General features: G+C 43.3%; 1 protein-coding gene across 4 annotated transcripts in view; it reads left to right on the top strand.

Moving 5' to 3' along the window:
- Window positions 1-15,153, top strand: part of TNIK (TRAF2 and NCK interacting kinase) — a 424,016-nt gene that overhangs the window by 383,123 nt on the left and 25,740 nt on the right. For all 4 annotated transcript variants that reach the window (XM_084847490.1, XM_084847491.1, XM_084847489.1 and 1 more), the window contains 2 exons: window positions 3,087-3,271; window positions 7,450-7,576. In XM_084847490.1, coding sequence (XP_084703616.1) covers window positions 3,087-3,271; window positions 7,450-7,576 — 312 coding nt within the window. The remainder of the gene's footprint in view (window positions 1-3,086; window positions 3,272-7,449; window positions 7,577-15,153) is intronic.

The following is a 15,153-nucleotide window of genomic DNA, read 5'->3' as shown; positions in this document are numbered from 1 at the left end:
TCCTTCAATATCTCAAAAGGATACCAATATTACATTTTTGGTACTATATGTATTCATTTCCAATTATTAGTTAATTGATTATCAGTTAAAGGTCAGGTGATCAATTACCAGGGGGTGGGAATCAACTACTTAACAACTCTAATATTTACCCAATCTCCCTGTTCAAGATCAAAGTACTTTCTGTAGTTATTGCCATAAAGTTTAAAAGACCAGAGTGACACACAATCTGAACTAAATTGAAAGATGCCATCAACCTTGATGATCTTTGGATAGTGAAAAGGTGTCACTGTACCCTGTGTCTTTATGGTCCAAGTCGTGATACTGGCAGTTAAAGAGATCACTGAATTTAATGTAAAATCAGAATGATCAATCAAGGCTACAGTGGGACTAGATCTCTTGGTTTTAGCTCACTTTCTCCTTTTATGATGGAACGGTTTTATTTTCTTAAGGACTGGTAAAGGACATTTTAAAGAACATTTTCCTCTTCACCTCTTCATGGTAAATTGGGGAAATTGTAGAATGCAGCAAAGAGAGAATATGGCCATAAGAACAAAAAACAAAAAATGTGGAAATTAGCCTTTTCTTCAATGAGTTTCTTTCTCCCTAACCCTTTATCTCTGACCAAATGTGCTGATGGCTCCCTCGGTCACTAACATAGGGAGAAATGGTAAGACTGACTATTGCAGTTGCTTTGTTCATCTTGTGCATGCCTTTTGCAATAAACTCTTCTAACCCATTCTAATTAGAGCTCTCATGCTTCTTATTTTTTGTCCTACTGCTTTCCCCTGCATTGTTATAAAAGCATGTAAGATTACAAGAAATCTATTTGTTGTACATGGTGCTTGCAGTGCCTTTTTGTTTATAACACTGTCGATCTATAAATGTGAAGTCTACGGTTTCATCAATGTCATAGTAAACTGAAAACTCTTTGTGTTGGCTTCCATTTTAAGTTCTCTAGTTGTTCCCCCCCCCCCCTTGTAGCTTTCACAATATCTGCTTTTACTGTAGTTATTGTGTTTCCCTGTGCACATTCATGTAGGTCTTGGAGAGTTCATCTGTAGTCTACACCTACTGGAGCTGAAGATATCCTTTGTGACATTGTTTCTCATGTTTTGTGCATACATCACATTTTATATATCACTCTTAGTTGCCATATCTCTAGACCTTTGTCAGTAGTAGCTAGAGTTAATTCACTAAAGGCAAAAGAGCATCTTTCAGGGATAATTATCCCTTGAACAATATGGAGAGGGATGGCAACTAGCTGGGAATAAGATGCCAGGTAGTAAACGCCGCAGAAGCATAGCACGCACACATGTCTTTAGTGACTTCCCATCCTTTTAGGCCGAGAGTGGAATCAGAATGGGCAGAAAACCGTTTCCTGTCGCAGAAGGTTTAGATGCCTAATCTGAAAATTGTGGAAGGTCTTGAACCCCTCAGTACCATGAAAACCTTATCTTAGGGGTTGAGGGTGTTTTAAGAGCAGCTTCAACTATTATAGTTTGTAGGGAGGGGGGATCTTAAAGACACACAAAGGGTCAAAGACAGACAGCTGTCCAGTAAGACATCTTGCTGCTGATAACACCACACATCTCTGTTGCCCTTTCCATGACCCTGAGCCCTGGCCTTGTACACATTGTACATCCACTCTCCTATGAATTCCATCCTCTTTTGTTTTGTTTTGTTAACAAAGCAGGCAAGGGAGAGCCAAACCTGATCTGGACCATTGGGGTGGGGGACGATAACCCTTTACCCTGGCCACAGTTCCAGTCCAAATCGGATGTGTGCGCCCCTACTGTTTGCAATAGGAGGAAAGTTCCCATAGGGGCCAATGGGAGCTCATCTCCCATTAAAATAGAAAGTGAGGGAAGGTCAATCCAGATCAGGGCTGTAGTGGGGAAAAGACCTCCCTCCCCCCTACACACACACTGTAGTCTCTGTGCAGTTGGGGGCCCCTGAACCTGCTTTGTTAAAAAAACAACAACAACAATCTAGTGAAGTGCAAAAAAGTGTGAATGTTTAGTTTGGTCCTCAGTCTGTATTCTGCACAGACACCATACCCCAACTTCCCATTTTCTAGCAGAATGTAATAAGCAATCTGGTAATTGTATGTTGAATTTGCATAATTGGTTTCAATTTCAGAATGTTTTTGTTGCAAAATTTGATGGTTTTCATTCTAGACCCTTGTAGTTTAGGTTGCTTGGGATCAGTGAAGTTGCTGGTACATCATGTTGCCTTCAGGTCATGCCCTTGAACAAATAAGAAACAGACAGTTTAGGTTTTACCACCACACACATACACCCATGGCAAACCACAAACACACATTTAGCATCTTGTGTGATTCAGACCATCATGTGAGTTTCCCATCCCCTGTCCTGCATGCTACTGATGTACATCATGGACAGGGAACTCACTAAAGGAGGGTCCTGTTCACAGGGTGAGTTGTACTGAATATGTTATGGTTAATGGCTAGGGTAGTGTGCATGGGAAAGAAAGTCAACAAGGGGATGTCAGTTCCTGTTGCAACTGTAACATTCCAAATAGCTGAAATACCATGATCTAAAGCCTTGAATCATTCCACTTGAAAATGATCTCCCAGTAATGTTAATGTCAATCACTTCCAGTTAAATCTGTTTAGGTTTAGGGTGTACAGGTGTGAAGCTTCACTGAAATCTGTGGAATGTCCAAATCTGTGCCTTTAGGATGCAATAAATACTCTCCACAGATGACATCGTTTTCCAGTTTACTATGATGGTGACTGAAGTCCATGTTTTTAACAAGTATAACTGAGCTGTGTCTGTACATAGAAGTCTACAAATAGATATGTACACACACCTATGCAATCAGACAAAGTTAGCAGGTTGGCTGTTGAGTTTTCAACAAGCATAAAGCCAATTTTTGTTTTAATGAAAGCTACATGCTACGTTGTCTTATATTTGTTCTATGTTTGTAAGAATACACTAAATTTATTCTTTTTGGTTGCTTGTGCTCTGCAGTATAGCTTTCAGTCAGAGGTGTGTTGCATTTTCCCCTACTAAAAGTTTTAGATGGAATTCATGTAGGTCTCCATGTTTTTCCTTCCCTTCCAGGATCTGACTGCCTTAGCAAAAGAACTGAGGGAGCTGCGCATTGAAGAAACCAACCGGCCTTTGAAGAAAGTTACCGATTACTCCTCCTCCAGCGAGGAGTCTGAAAGCAGCGAAGAGGAAGAGGAGGATGGGGAGAGTGAAACACAAGATGGGACTGTGCCTGTCAGTGACATTCCAAGGCTTATGTAAGGCACATTTTCGTGAAGTTAAATCCATGATAATTACACCGTGCATTTGGAGCTGTAGGTGGAACACACACTGTGCGTGACAGAGGGGCTGCCACTAGAAGGAGCATCCCTCATGTCAGGTCCCTCCCCATAATGTGTGGGATCACTCACTCCATGTCATTATGCTATCACATAGTGTGTTTCTCTGCTCTTGCTCCACATCAACTGGCAAAGGCAGGGAAATGTGCAATGTGATGGACAGAGCAGGGCATTTTTGATCTCTTGTCAGTTTCACTTGTGTTCATTGCTAAGACTATTCCACCTTGTGACTGCATCAGTCTGCAAGTTTTCTTTCTTTGAAAAACTGCAAGAAAATTTGATTTATTATTTTTATTTTATTTTTAACAAAATACCAATTTTTCTTTTCATTTTACCCTGGAATATGCATTTATGCATGTATTTTATCCTAAAATCAGCATTTTTATATACATTTGGTACCTTTTTTGAGCTGAGAACTCTATTGCAAAATCTGGAGAATTATAAACAATGAAAGATAACTGTATTCTGATCCATGCATTGGTCCGAGAAGTGGGAATCAGGTTGGTTTGCTTAAAAATGCAGACGGAATGATATTCTCAAGCATCCCTACTGACAACACAGGATAAGTGACCCACAGCTTTACTGGGAAGAGGGGAAAACCTCAACACGGGTGCCATTTTTGGTAGCAGACCTACGTTGTAGGCAACATGCAGTTTTGTGCCACAACTGCAGCTTTTGTGTGTGTGTCCTTGGGGAAGCAGTCTGATACAATTGTGTTCTATGGGGCCATGGCTTCTTTGACTGGAACCAATGAACCACACTGATAGAATTAGGAATCCCAAGCCAACCTGTCTTGCCAGCAACTGTCTGGGGGACTCTGAGAATTATAATCCAACACATCTGGAGGGCAACAAGTTGGGGAAGACTGGGCTAGAAGATCACAATGTATAAACTAGCCCCCAACAGAGGATCTCCAGTTGCTGTTTTCTTATTCTCCTGCTTGTGAGCTTCCCAGATATTCTGGCTGGCCACTGTAGAAAACAGGATGCTGGACTTTATGGACCTTTAGTCTGATCCAGCAAGAGGGGTGGGCAGTATGTTCTGCCAAAAGCAGAATCCTGCGTACAGGAGTTCTCTATGGACGAACCCAACTCATTCATGTCACTGAGAGCAATGCACACAGAGAAAAAGTTACTCCACACTAAAGGTGTCTGCACTATTTTCCCTGACCCCAGATATGGCTCTCAGTTAAGGCCTCCAAGTCTGGTTGGGCACCTGCTGAGCTCCACACCCCAGCAAGAGTCCCCTGGACATGCTGCTGCTTCTCCTCACCTGAACCTGTTGCTGCCGCTCCTCACCAGTGCTGCATGCTTGATCAGCTGCCCACTCCTGGCACCAAAGGTGTCAGCAAGTGGACAACAGCAGCAGTGAGCAGGAGGAGCTGCAATCACCTGCTTATTTGCTAGCTTTTGTCAGGCAAGAAAGTGGGTGTTTGCAATAGAGGGATGCAGATGATGACAGTGGCAGTGAGGAGGGAAAGGGGGTGCACTGAAGATGTCTTGCCCAAGCCTCTTCTTCCCCAAAAATACTTTGAGCCAACACTGTAGGGCAGCAAACCTGAGTTTGTGACAGAATGTAATTTTCACAGGGGAGCTGCAGCCAACCTTAACTCTCTGCTGAGTGTACCTGTATGATACATGTTAGATTGCAAGAACTTGTTTGTCTCACTCACACATTACAGGGTACACTTACAGATCTTAGGAGTAGACTTAAAAAGCTAATTGTGCGAAACAGCCCTAAGAAAGAAACGGGGATTTTCTGTGCTTCATTTTGCAGTCAACATTTTAAATATTTGAGCATGAAATTCACAACACAATGCCATTTGCATTATCACACAGTTTTACCAGTCTGTCAGTATTACGAAGACTGATACAATATTGTTGCAGCAACAGTATATCATTATTAGAATATTTTCTAATCTAGATTTCTGTCAACCTTATCTAGGTCAGTCTCTGCCTTTGGGCATAAATGTGCAGCTGCTGCTTATTTTTGTTGGCTATCCAAATGTATACGGGTAAAGTCTGGGCAGAATATATATATATATATATATATAGCGATCCTATCGGGATAGGTGGCTGCCTCTGAACTCAGAGACAACCACCTATCCAGTGCAGGGCAGGTGAAGTGTGGAGGAGATCACCTCCACATTCTGGCCACCCTGTATTCGCTGATTTGTGATTTCAGCTGTCTAGCCATGGGACATTGGAGCAGGGGGTGGGGGAGAGGCCAGATGATACATAGGAGGTATCGTACCAGCACTTCTGCACTCCCCACCCCTCCCCACCCCGGGAATGCCCCACTCTGCTCTGCTCTTCCGAGCACGGAGCCCAGGGATGATTTGTGGTGCCTATGAGGCAGCGCGGGAGGGAGCAGGGAGGTGATTTTCCAGGAACCGACTTCGGGCACAGGCTCTGAAGTCGGTTCCCGAAAACCAAACAATCCTGTGGCTGTCTACCCGCTGTCTAGCTGTCATAGGATTGTGCCCTTAATGTGATTAAAAATATGCAGTGTTGTAATTTCACGTTGTGCCCTGGGCTGTGTGCACTGAAGCTTTGAGATCTGTGTGTTGTCTTTCTAATTTGATGTTTTCAGATATCGCTGAAAGACTTGCCCTAATGCTGGATAGCCATGAAAAACAAATATACCCAGGTTTGGCTTGTAATGTTAATGCAACACATAGTTAAACTATGAAATTGGCTACCACAAGATATAATGATGGCACCAACCTGGGTGGGTGTAAAAGGGGATTAGACAAATTAATGGAGGATAAGGCTATCAATGGCTACTACACACGATGGCTATATATTATCTCCAGCATTGGAGACAGTATGCCTGTGTACACCAGTTGTTGGGGAACACGGGCAGGAAGGTGCTGTTGCACTTCTGTCTTGCTTGTGGGTTCCCGTCAACAGCTAGTCAGCCATTGTGTGAACAGAATGCTGGACTAGATGGACCCTTGGTCTGATCCAGTATGGCTCTTCTTACATTCTTAAGTATAGTTGCCATAGGGATCCTATTGAAAACTACCTCCTTGTGGCAAGTATTGCCTGCCTGGAGCTCTCTCATGTAATATGAGTGTCCTTACCCCTGCCCCATATTTCCACTTGCTGAACAGCCACTGTCCAATTCCCCCTCCTTTCCCCATAATGTTTAATATTTCATTCATTTATTAGGCAACCAAGTAGAGGTTATAGCCAAAGAGACCAACAACAGACACCTATCAATACAATACAGGGTTTTAACAATAAAAAATTATATCACCAGGTTAAAATTCAATATACAGTATAGAACTACTCAGTGTCTTATAAGAATATGTGATTGCAGAGACCACTTTTCTTAAGAAAAACATTTATCCTCTTGGGCTGTTCTGAGTTGGGCTGCATTTACCACAAATCTAGCTGTATAAAGCATAACAGACTTGGATGTATTTGACAACAAATATTTAATTTTATCCATGTCATTAAGGTTAGCTACAGGTGCTAAACATCTAATTAAGTATTTATCTCTTGGAATTTTATATAACTTGCAATGTAACACATAGTGTATAGTATCCTCAACCACATAACTGCCACAAATACAGAAACATTTGTTCCCTGGGGATGATCTTCCTTCCCTAAAATTCATAATGTTTAATAAGGGAAATATTTCAAGTGAGATTGTCAGATTTGCATTTCTCCACCCCCACTTGACATTAGTAGATGCTGTTAGGAAGGGGTAAGGCAAATGTCATGTCCTGCATTCCCTCTTCAGTATAGGAAGTGAAGGGGCAACTGAATGCAGGGTTGCCATTTTTGACCACAAACATGAACCATGTTTGTTTGCGTCCTCAGTCAAAGGATAGTATGGATGAAAGATGTCAAGATTTTGGAGTCAGAGAAAGGATCCAGTAACTTTCTGTCCTGGATTTTCATGTATGTTAGCATTTATGAATCTCTTAAGAATAAAATTTTCACTGTGGTTGTCTTGTCTGCACAGTCCAGTTATACCCTCTTACCATGGGGAATCAACACCTACCCCAAAATGATACTCTTCTTCTTCTTCTCCTCCCCCCTCCCCTTATTTCAGCCTAGTAAACAGTCACTGCTTCTGTTTTGCAGACCAACAGGAATTCCGGGAAACAGTGAGGCCTACAGCCTAGGAATGGTGTCAAGCCATGGTCTAGAGCCATCCCGTACTGACACATTCAGCAGTATTTCAAGAGAAGGGACTTTAATGATAAGGGAGGTAAGTGGGTGTTAACTATTTTCCATGCAACATCTTTGAGCGGTTTTGTCTTGTAGGCTATGAATAATAATTATGCTGTGTATTCTGAGCACAAAGTGATTGATGAAACTATGCTTGTTAGTCATTGATTAATATAATTATAACATCTAAACAAAAGAGGTTTCTCCAAACTGTAAACAGCAGCAAATGCTGTAAGACACAGCAAGGTTGTTTCTGGATTCTCATACTCTTTCACCCTGGCTTAAAGCAAGAAAAACTCCTAATCTGAAGGATTTACACAAAATTTACACCAATAGAAGCGAGACTGAATCCTGGCCCATACACCTCTGCACTAATTTCCTCCTTAGCCATCTGCTGAAGATTCTCAGTAGCTTTAGTTTAATTGTAGCTCTTTATACGAATACTCTAATTGCAATGTCTTGGGGAGACAAGAAAGAAAGATTCCTATAAAGTCAACCCAGGGGCCAATGCATGGGAGGGATACTTTTATTTTAAGGATTTGTGTAATTTTGCATATTAATATGGAAAAACAGACACACTGACATAACAAGGATGCATTTGAATGAAATCTCCAGTGGCCATGAAAAAAAAAGCCAAAGCCATAATATTTTGTGAACATCATTACCTAAATCCTATAACTATCACTACCAAATAAACCTTCCCTAACTCCTTGCAGACAAAAATCAGAGACTGCTACAAAGAGCCATGAAATGAAAAGCTCCGTCCTAATGAAAAGCCCCCTTCTACATAGGTAACACTATTATCCTCCAATGCTTTGGTAGTGGTGGCCATTTGCAGCTATGCAATGTTACAGAAGAGGGGTAGGCTAGTTGAGTTGCTGGAGAAAAACTTTACTGTGATGGGAAGGATGTTAGATTTAGGAAGGATGTCTTACGAAAGGGTTGGGGAGCCTCGGGGGGTTATGTTCCCTCTGGGATGATCTGGTAGGAGATGCATACCAGAAGTAGAGGGAGGGTGATGGAGCCAAAAGTGGGCAGAGACGGGGCCACCACACACACACACACACACACACACACACACCTCATGCATGACACGACAGCCCACCATGGGTTAATTTACCTGCGGGGGTTGCTGCCTCAGCTTGCCATGGGTTGTCGTATCATGCAAACCTAGGTGGCAGGAGTTGTTCAAGGGTTAGACAAGCCTCAAATAACCCATGGCTTGTTTTAGGGTTATTTGAGAGTTGTGTAACCCTCAAACAACCCCTGCCGCCTGGTTTCATACAACATGACAACCTGTGGCAAACTGGGTGCCCAGGGGCACCATGCAAAAATGGCACCTGCGGGTGCCCATTACAATGCGACAGCCCCCATGGATAAATTAACCCACAGTGGGCTGTCCTGTCATGCAATTCAGCTCATTCACTCACTTGTTGTCTCACATACATCCCATCCATCTATTTTCACACACACTTTCAGAGGGGGTTGGATTCGATGATCTTATAAGCCCCTTCCAACCCTACTGTTCTATGACTCCTCAATTCCATTCTTCCTCTTCTCCCTTCTCTCTGCCCCTCCCTCTTTCCCTCCCTGTCCTTTCCTCCCCACCTGCCCTCCCCTCCTTGGCTGCAACCCCCTCTGAAAATCACGCCCCATCCCATGCAGCAAATAGTCTTGAAAGAAAAGGTCCCATTCAGGAGAATAGAACCTTTTATTCCCTAAGCCTAATTCCCGCATGGTGGGATACCATGGGCCAGATCCAAAGGTGCTGTGTTCTGCATCTGGCCCGCAGGCCAGAGATTTCTCACCCGTCTTAAGAAAACAAAAGAAGAAAGCAAACCACCCACCCCCAAAAAATTCATTTGAAGGATTTGTAATTCAGAATGACACAAGGAAGAACTTCTGATATCTTTCCTTGAAGTTATAGGCACTGTGCAATAGACATCCATGATGCTAAATGCCATATTCTCAACAACGAGCAAAGAGGAGTGTTGGTTGTTGTTGCTGAAGTAAGCAATTATCTCCTTCTAGAAGCAAGGGTTGGTGGTTTCACAGCTGGCTCACCGTGATTCTTCCACAGTGGAATCATTTGCTGTTGTGGGATGATCTGACTGTTCAGCCATCATCCTGTAGTCCTTTCCTTGTAACAACAGAATCTGGAAAGATCTCATTTATTTATTTATTTATTATTAAATTTATTAATCGCCCATCTGGCTGGTCACCCAGCCACTCTGGGCGATGTACAACATACAATAAAAACAGTTTAAAACAATAAAATTCTACAATAAAAACATTTTCTAAAATACCCTAACCCACCCCAAATGCCTGCCTGAACAGCCACGTTTTTAATGCATGACGGAAGCTCATTAAAGAGGTTAATCCTTTTCTGGTAGGGATTTTCATGCAGCCAGTAGCTGCTCCTCAAACCTGTTTTTTCTCGCTCTGTGCATCATATCACAGCTGGCCATTTTGCTGCCCACTCCAAAGAAAGGGGTTGAGAATAAACCCACTGAAGTTGGGTAGTACTGGCGGGCATTGCTCCCCAACCATTTTCAGCTGACCAGGAAATGCTTGAGGATTTTTTGTGATTGGCAGGCTAATATAGTCCTCACATTCCCTAGAACAGGTGAGAGAGACATCCAGGGCTGTAGCACTGCAGTAGTGGGATCAGTTGACCTGCAGAAGTCAAGAGGGGAGGATGGAAGGAGTTATGTACAAGGACCTACAACAGTCTTCCCCAACTGGTGCCATAATTGCCCGCTGGCTGGGGCATGTGGGGAGTTCTCATTCAACACATCTAGAGGGCACCAGATTGGGAAAGACCGACCTACAAGATTGGAAGATTAACTGCAGATCCAGAGAACTTAACCAGGCTCTCAAGCAGGGATGGGCAATTTCTGAGGGTTGTTGGGGGTTGCACTGCTTCCTGCCCATTCTCCACCACAGTGCTAAATTTGCCACCAAGAGCACAGTTTTTCTTGAAAACAAGGCACGTACTTACAATGTGCTTTGTTTTAAGACAAAATCGCCACCTCTTTTTTCCTGCTCTGCCACTGAATTTTGGCAGCAAATTCAGCAGTGTAGATGAGCGGGGGCCATAAAAATGGTGAGGGGGTGCATGCAGCCTGTGACCCATGTCTTGCCCACCCCTGCTTTCCAGAATACTGGACTGGATACTGGCTAGGATACCGGACAACTGTGACTGATCTTTCTCCTTGAAATCTAACATCTCTAGCCACAGTCATAGATGGCATGGTCCATATCAAGTTAAAACAATTAGATCTAGTTCACAAGTAGATGTGAAGGCAGCATTTCCACATGTTTAAACAGGCAGTAGTCATGTAAGAAATGGGCTGGGTGGGTTTGAGTTAAGGAGCAAAAGGGTGTGTGGATGAAGGGACCTGAACTCACTCCCTTCCTGCACCTTCCCTCCCTGTAGGTCCTCTCCCCAGTGCTCCCAAAGTATCAGTGACCTAGTTGGTGAAAGTTCCCAAAAAGAATGGCTGGAGGGAAATAAGCCACCGGCAGAGGGAGGGTTGTGCGCTCACCCATGTGCCCCCTTTTGCTCCTTAAATCAGATCCTTCACACATACTTCTGCTGCTGTCATGAGTGCTACTTCACTGTCATTTCTCCCCACACTGCTCTAGTAACACCTCAGAACCAAGTGGTGCAGGGCCAATGCTGTTGCTTTTCCCCCACATAAATGTTGGCTAAGTGGGAGGGGGCAGCCTTCAGGTGGGAAGGGACCATGACACTGGGCCTGCTCATGTGGTTATGATATACATGTTCAGAGTGATAAGTGTGGGAAGGAGGTGACCCATGGGACTAACATAAAATGTGAACTGGGCCATAGTGGTATAACAGAATAGGGAAAGTGGAGGGAAAACTTCATTGTTGGGGGGGGGGGAATCATGTGCATAAGTGGATTTGTGCCTTATTAATGCACTCCTCATTTGTGAAAGAGTCTTAACAGTCTTAGCCTGAGACACCTTAAGAATCATGCTGCGATGAGTGCCATAAAGATGTTTGCATTTCCTTTTTGTTCTGTGTTTTTGGGGTTTTTTTTTTAACATAAATCATTCTTTGCCACCTGATTAGATTGAGAGTTTCAAGAAACGAGGCAGATGCTGCTTATGCAGCCTGGGGTAATCTCTTTCAGGTACATTACCCTGCTTGGGCCTTCCCTTAATAAGTGACACATTAGACATAAACAGCAGGTTGCTGCAGCTGTAACATGCTGCTGACAATTTCTGCCAGGCTTGTAATTCAGCTAAAGAAGCATCAATGGTGACTTTTTGCAATCAAGACATGTTGGCCTAGTTTGTCAGTTGCCTGCAGAGACAAGAGGAGAGAACAAAGTGAGGGTTTTTTTGCCAGATTATGTAGCCTTACCCCAACTGCAGGCGGAAGAGGCTTTTCTGCTTTCTGCAGAGGCACATAATCCCCATTGATGCTAATGTGAGCTTTGCATGCCTGTCAGGACAAAGAGAGATCTATTAATCCATGCAGGGGGAAAGCCAAGGCTGTTCACTTCTGTCTTGAATGACATAAACGTATTGTAGCCAGTTTGAAAAGGACACAGGGTGGAAAAGTGATCACTGACTCTGGCAAAGTCAAGATTCCACAAACCGGCACATGAGCATATGACATTCTACTGCTTGATGGTTGTGCCAAAGGTAATGGCTGTGTTTATACATCGGAGTAGCAGCTTGCAAGGAAATGGCACCTGCCTTAGGCACAACCTGGAGACAGGCACAAAATGGGCATTATCAAAGGTCATGTAATGTCTTGATAATTATTAAAATAATGCTAAATTATGTAATGTTTTGTTTTCATTTTGGAGTAATTACACATATTTTCAAGTCGATAACTGAAAAGACAGATATCAGCTTCCTCTGAGGCTTAGTAAGAGCATCAGGCTAGCAGTCTGGCACCCTTGCAGCTTCTAATTGGCCTGTGCCTGCAGCTGAGAGCATGATAGTAATTCACATTCAGCCAGTGGGCGTGGTTTAGACATACTGATCCAGGCTTAAATAAACCAAGATCAAGTTTATCAAAGCTGGACCGAGCTGTGTACTCCCCCCCGCATCCCTTTCCTCCCCCCACATGCTACTTTCAGTACTTGTCCCATTATTATTTTTTAACTACGGTTTCCTGTTATGTCTGGAATGGGCAATTATGGTTTGATCTTGGACTCAGAATCGTCATTTCATATCATGGTTTGGAGTCTAACATCAAACTACATTTTCCCTTTTCATAAGTTCATGTTACATAATGGGTAACAGGTTTAACAAAGCCATGATACAAGTGTAGAAGCCAGCACATGAGAGGTGGAAGCATGCAGGAACAACTTTAATTGGCTCACTGAGTACTTGTAAGGGAGGATCAACTCCAAGACATACTATTCTCCCTAGATTTCACCAGTCACTCACCAATGGGATAAGTGCGTGGGTAACAATTCTCAGAGAGGAGGACAGAAAACTGGGAGCCAACCCCAGCATAGACATGATTGGTTATGGAACTAATAGGTAGCTCCCCACCTGCCTCTTGGGTTAATTTACGCATGTGATGCAACACACATGTTTTTCCCCTTGCACATAGAAAATTAGATGTCAGGTACAAAGGCATCTCCCCTTGCATTCTCCCTGACATACTGATTTTCTATGTGTAGGCTTTTATTTCCTTCAAGGGGAGCATTCAGACATGAATGAGTCCTGGACAGCTTTTATACCTGATTTGGCTGCATATATAAACTGGCCCTAAGCCGTGAGCAGGTGTAATAGTTGGTAACAAGCAGTGTGTAGGAATTAACATAAATATCCCTTGACAATATCACTTCATTAGTAGAAGTATAGCTTCCAAATCACGTGAAGTACTAGTTTCCCTCTACTCAGCACTGGTTAGGCCTCATCTGGAGTACTGTGTCCAGTTCTGGGCACCACACTTTAAGAAGGATGCAGGCAAACTGGAAAAAGGTTCAGAGGAGGGCAACGAAGATGATCAGGGAAATGGAAACAAAGCCCTATGAGGCGAGACTGAAAGAACTGGGCATGTTTAGCCTTGAGAAGAGAAGACTGAGGGTAGATGTGATAGCGCTCTTCAAGTACTTGAAAGGTTGTCACAGAGAGGAAGGCCAGGATTCATTCTCAATCATCCCAGAGTGTAGGACACAGAATAATGGGCTTAAGTTAAAGGAAGCCAGATTCCGGCTGAACATCAGGAAAAACTTCCTGACTGTTAGAGCAGTACAACAGTGGAACCAATTACCTAGGGAGGTAGTGGGCTCTCCCACACTGGAGGCATTCAAGATGAAGCTGGACAGCCATCTGCCAGGGATGCTTTGACTTGGATTCCTGCACTGAGCAGGGGGTTGGACTCGATGGTCTTATAGGTCCCTTCCAACCCTACTATTCTATGATTCTGGATTGGGACAAAGGGCTAGAATTGTAATTTTTTAATGAACTTGAGCACACTCCGGGAGAGAGCGGAGGACAGGAAGGCCTGGCGTGCTATGGTCCATGGGGTTACAAAGAGTCAGACAAGACTTAACTGAACAACAACATTCTTAGGATTAGAAGACTGAAGAACATATGAAAGGAGCCTCAGGGGCAGAATGCAGCCATCCAGTGGTGTGTTTTCTACCCTAGTTCTATTGCTGTTTTCACAAGTGGCAATTAAACCAGTTTTGTATTTCCCCACTTCTGTAGATTGAATGAAGAACGCTATGTGGATTGAATGTACAGTCAGCTTAGGAAAACTCTCTCCTCCATGTGCTGTACTACATTAACAGTATTCAGAAGTGAAACATTTCAGATTTTTTTTCATTTCAGATTTTTTAAAAGCACAGTAGGCAGCTGGTAGAGATGCCTCTCACAGCGAGAGGTGCCACATTCTTCTTTCTGTAGCACTGTTGAGTTTTCAAAGTGCTTGACAGTATAAGGACAGTTTGCAACTACCCCAAGTAGAACTTTGCACACCCAAAAAACCTACTGGTTCACAATCCCACAAAGTCAGACTTTAGTCCCATGAAAGCCAATGGACTAATTCATTCTCACTAACATCAGCAGCAAAATTGCCATGGAGAAACAGAAAGACACCCAGCCACCACCACATATCTTGAAATGAGGATTTTCAACCAGTGATACTAGCATCTCAAGGTATCTTCACAGGCAAGGCATGAACCAGCTTTTCCTTAAAAAGATCTATGGCCCATTTCAGAAAGACAGCAGATCCCTCACAATTGCCCATGGGAGCCATCAATGAGCTTGTGGTGTGGACAACGACCACATAGAGCAGATGTGGGCAACTTGTGGCCTTCCAGATGTTTTGGTCTACATCAGCCCTACCAGCATAACCAATGGTAAGGCATGATGGGAGTTGTAAGCCAAAACATCTGGTGGGCCACAAGTTGCCATCCCCGATATAGAGGCTATATGCATGTGGCAACCATGGTTTGTTATATAATGACATGGCCATTTTTCAAACTGCTGTGAAGGTAGAAATCATGGCAACTGATTGGGAAAGACCGACCTACAAGATTAGAAGATTAACTGCAGATCTAGCGAACTTAACCAGGCTCTCAAGCAGGGATGCTAGTATCATGGATAGCAACTGTG

The sequence above is a fragment of the Heloderma suspectum genome, chromosome 3, assembly GCF_057233095.1.
Source record: "Heloderma suspectum isolate Gila_16-S chromosome 3, 16-S_ref, whole genome shotgun sequence".
NCBI lineage: Eukaryota > Metazoa > Chordata > Lepidosauria > Squamata > Helodermatidae > Heloderma > Heloderma suspectum.
Note: the sequence above shows the minus strand (reverse complement) of the source record. Positions and strands in the feature narration are given on the sequence as shown.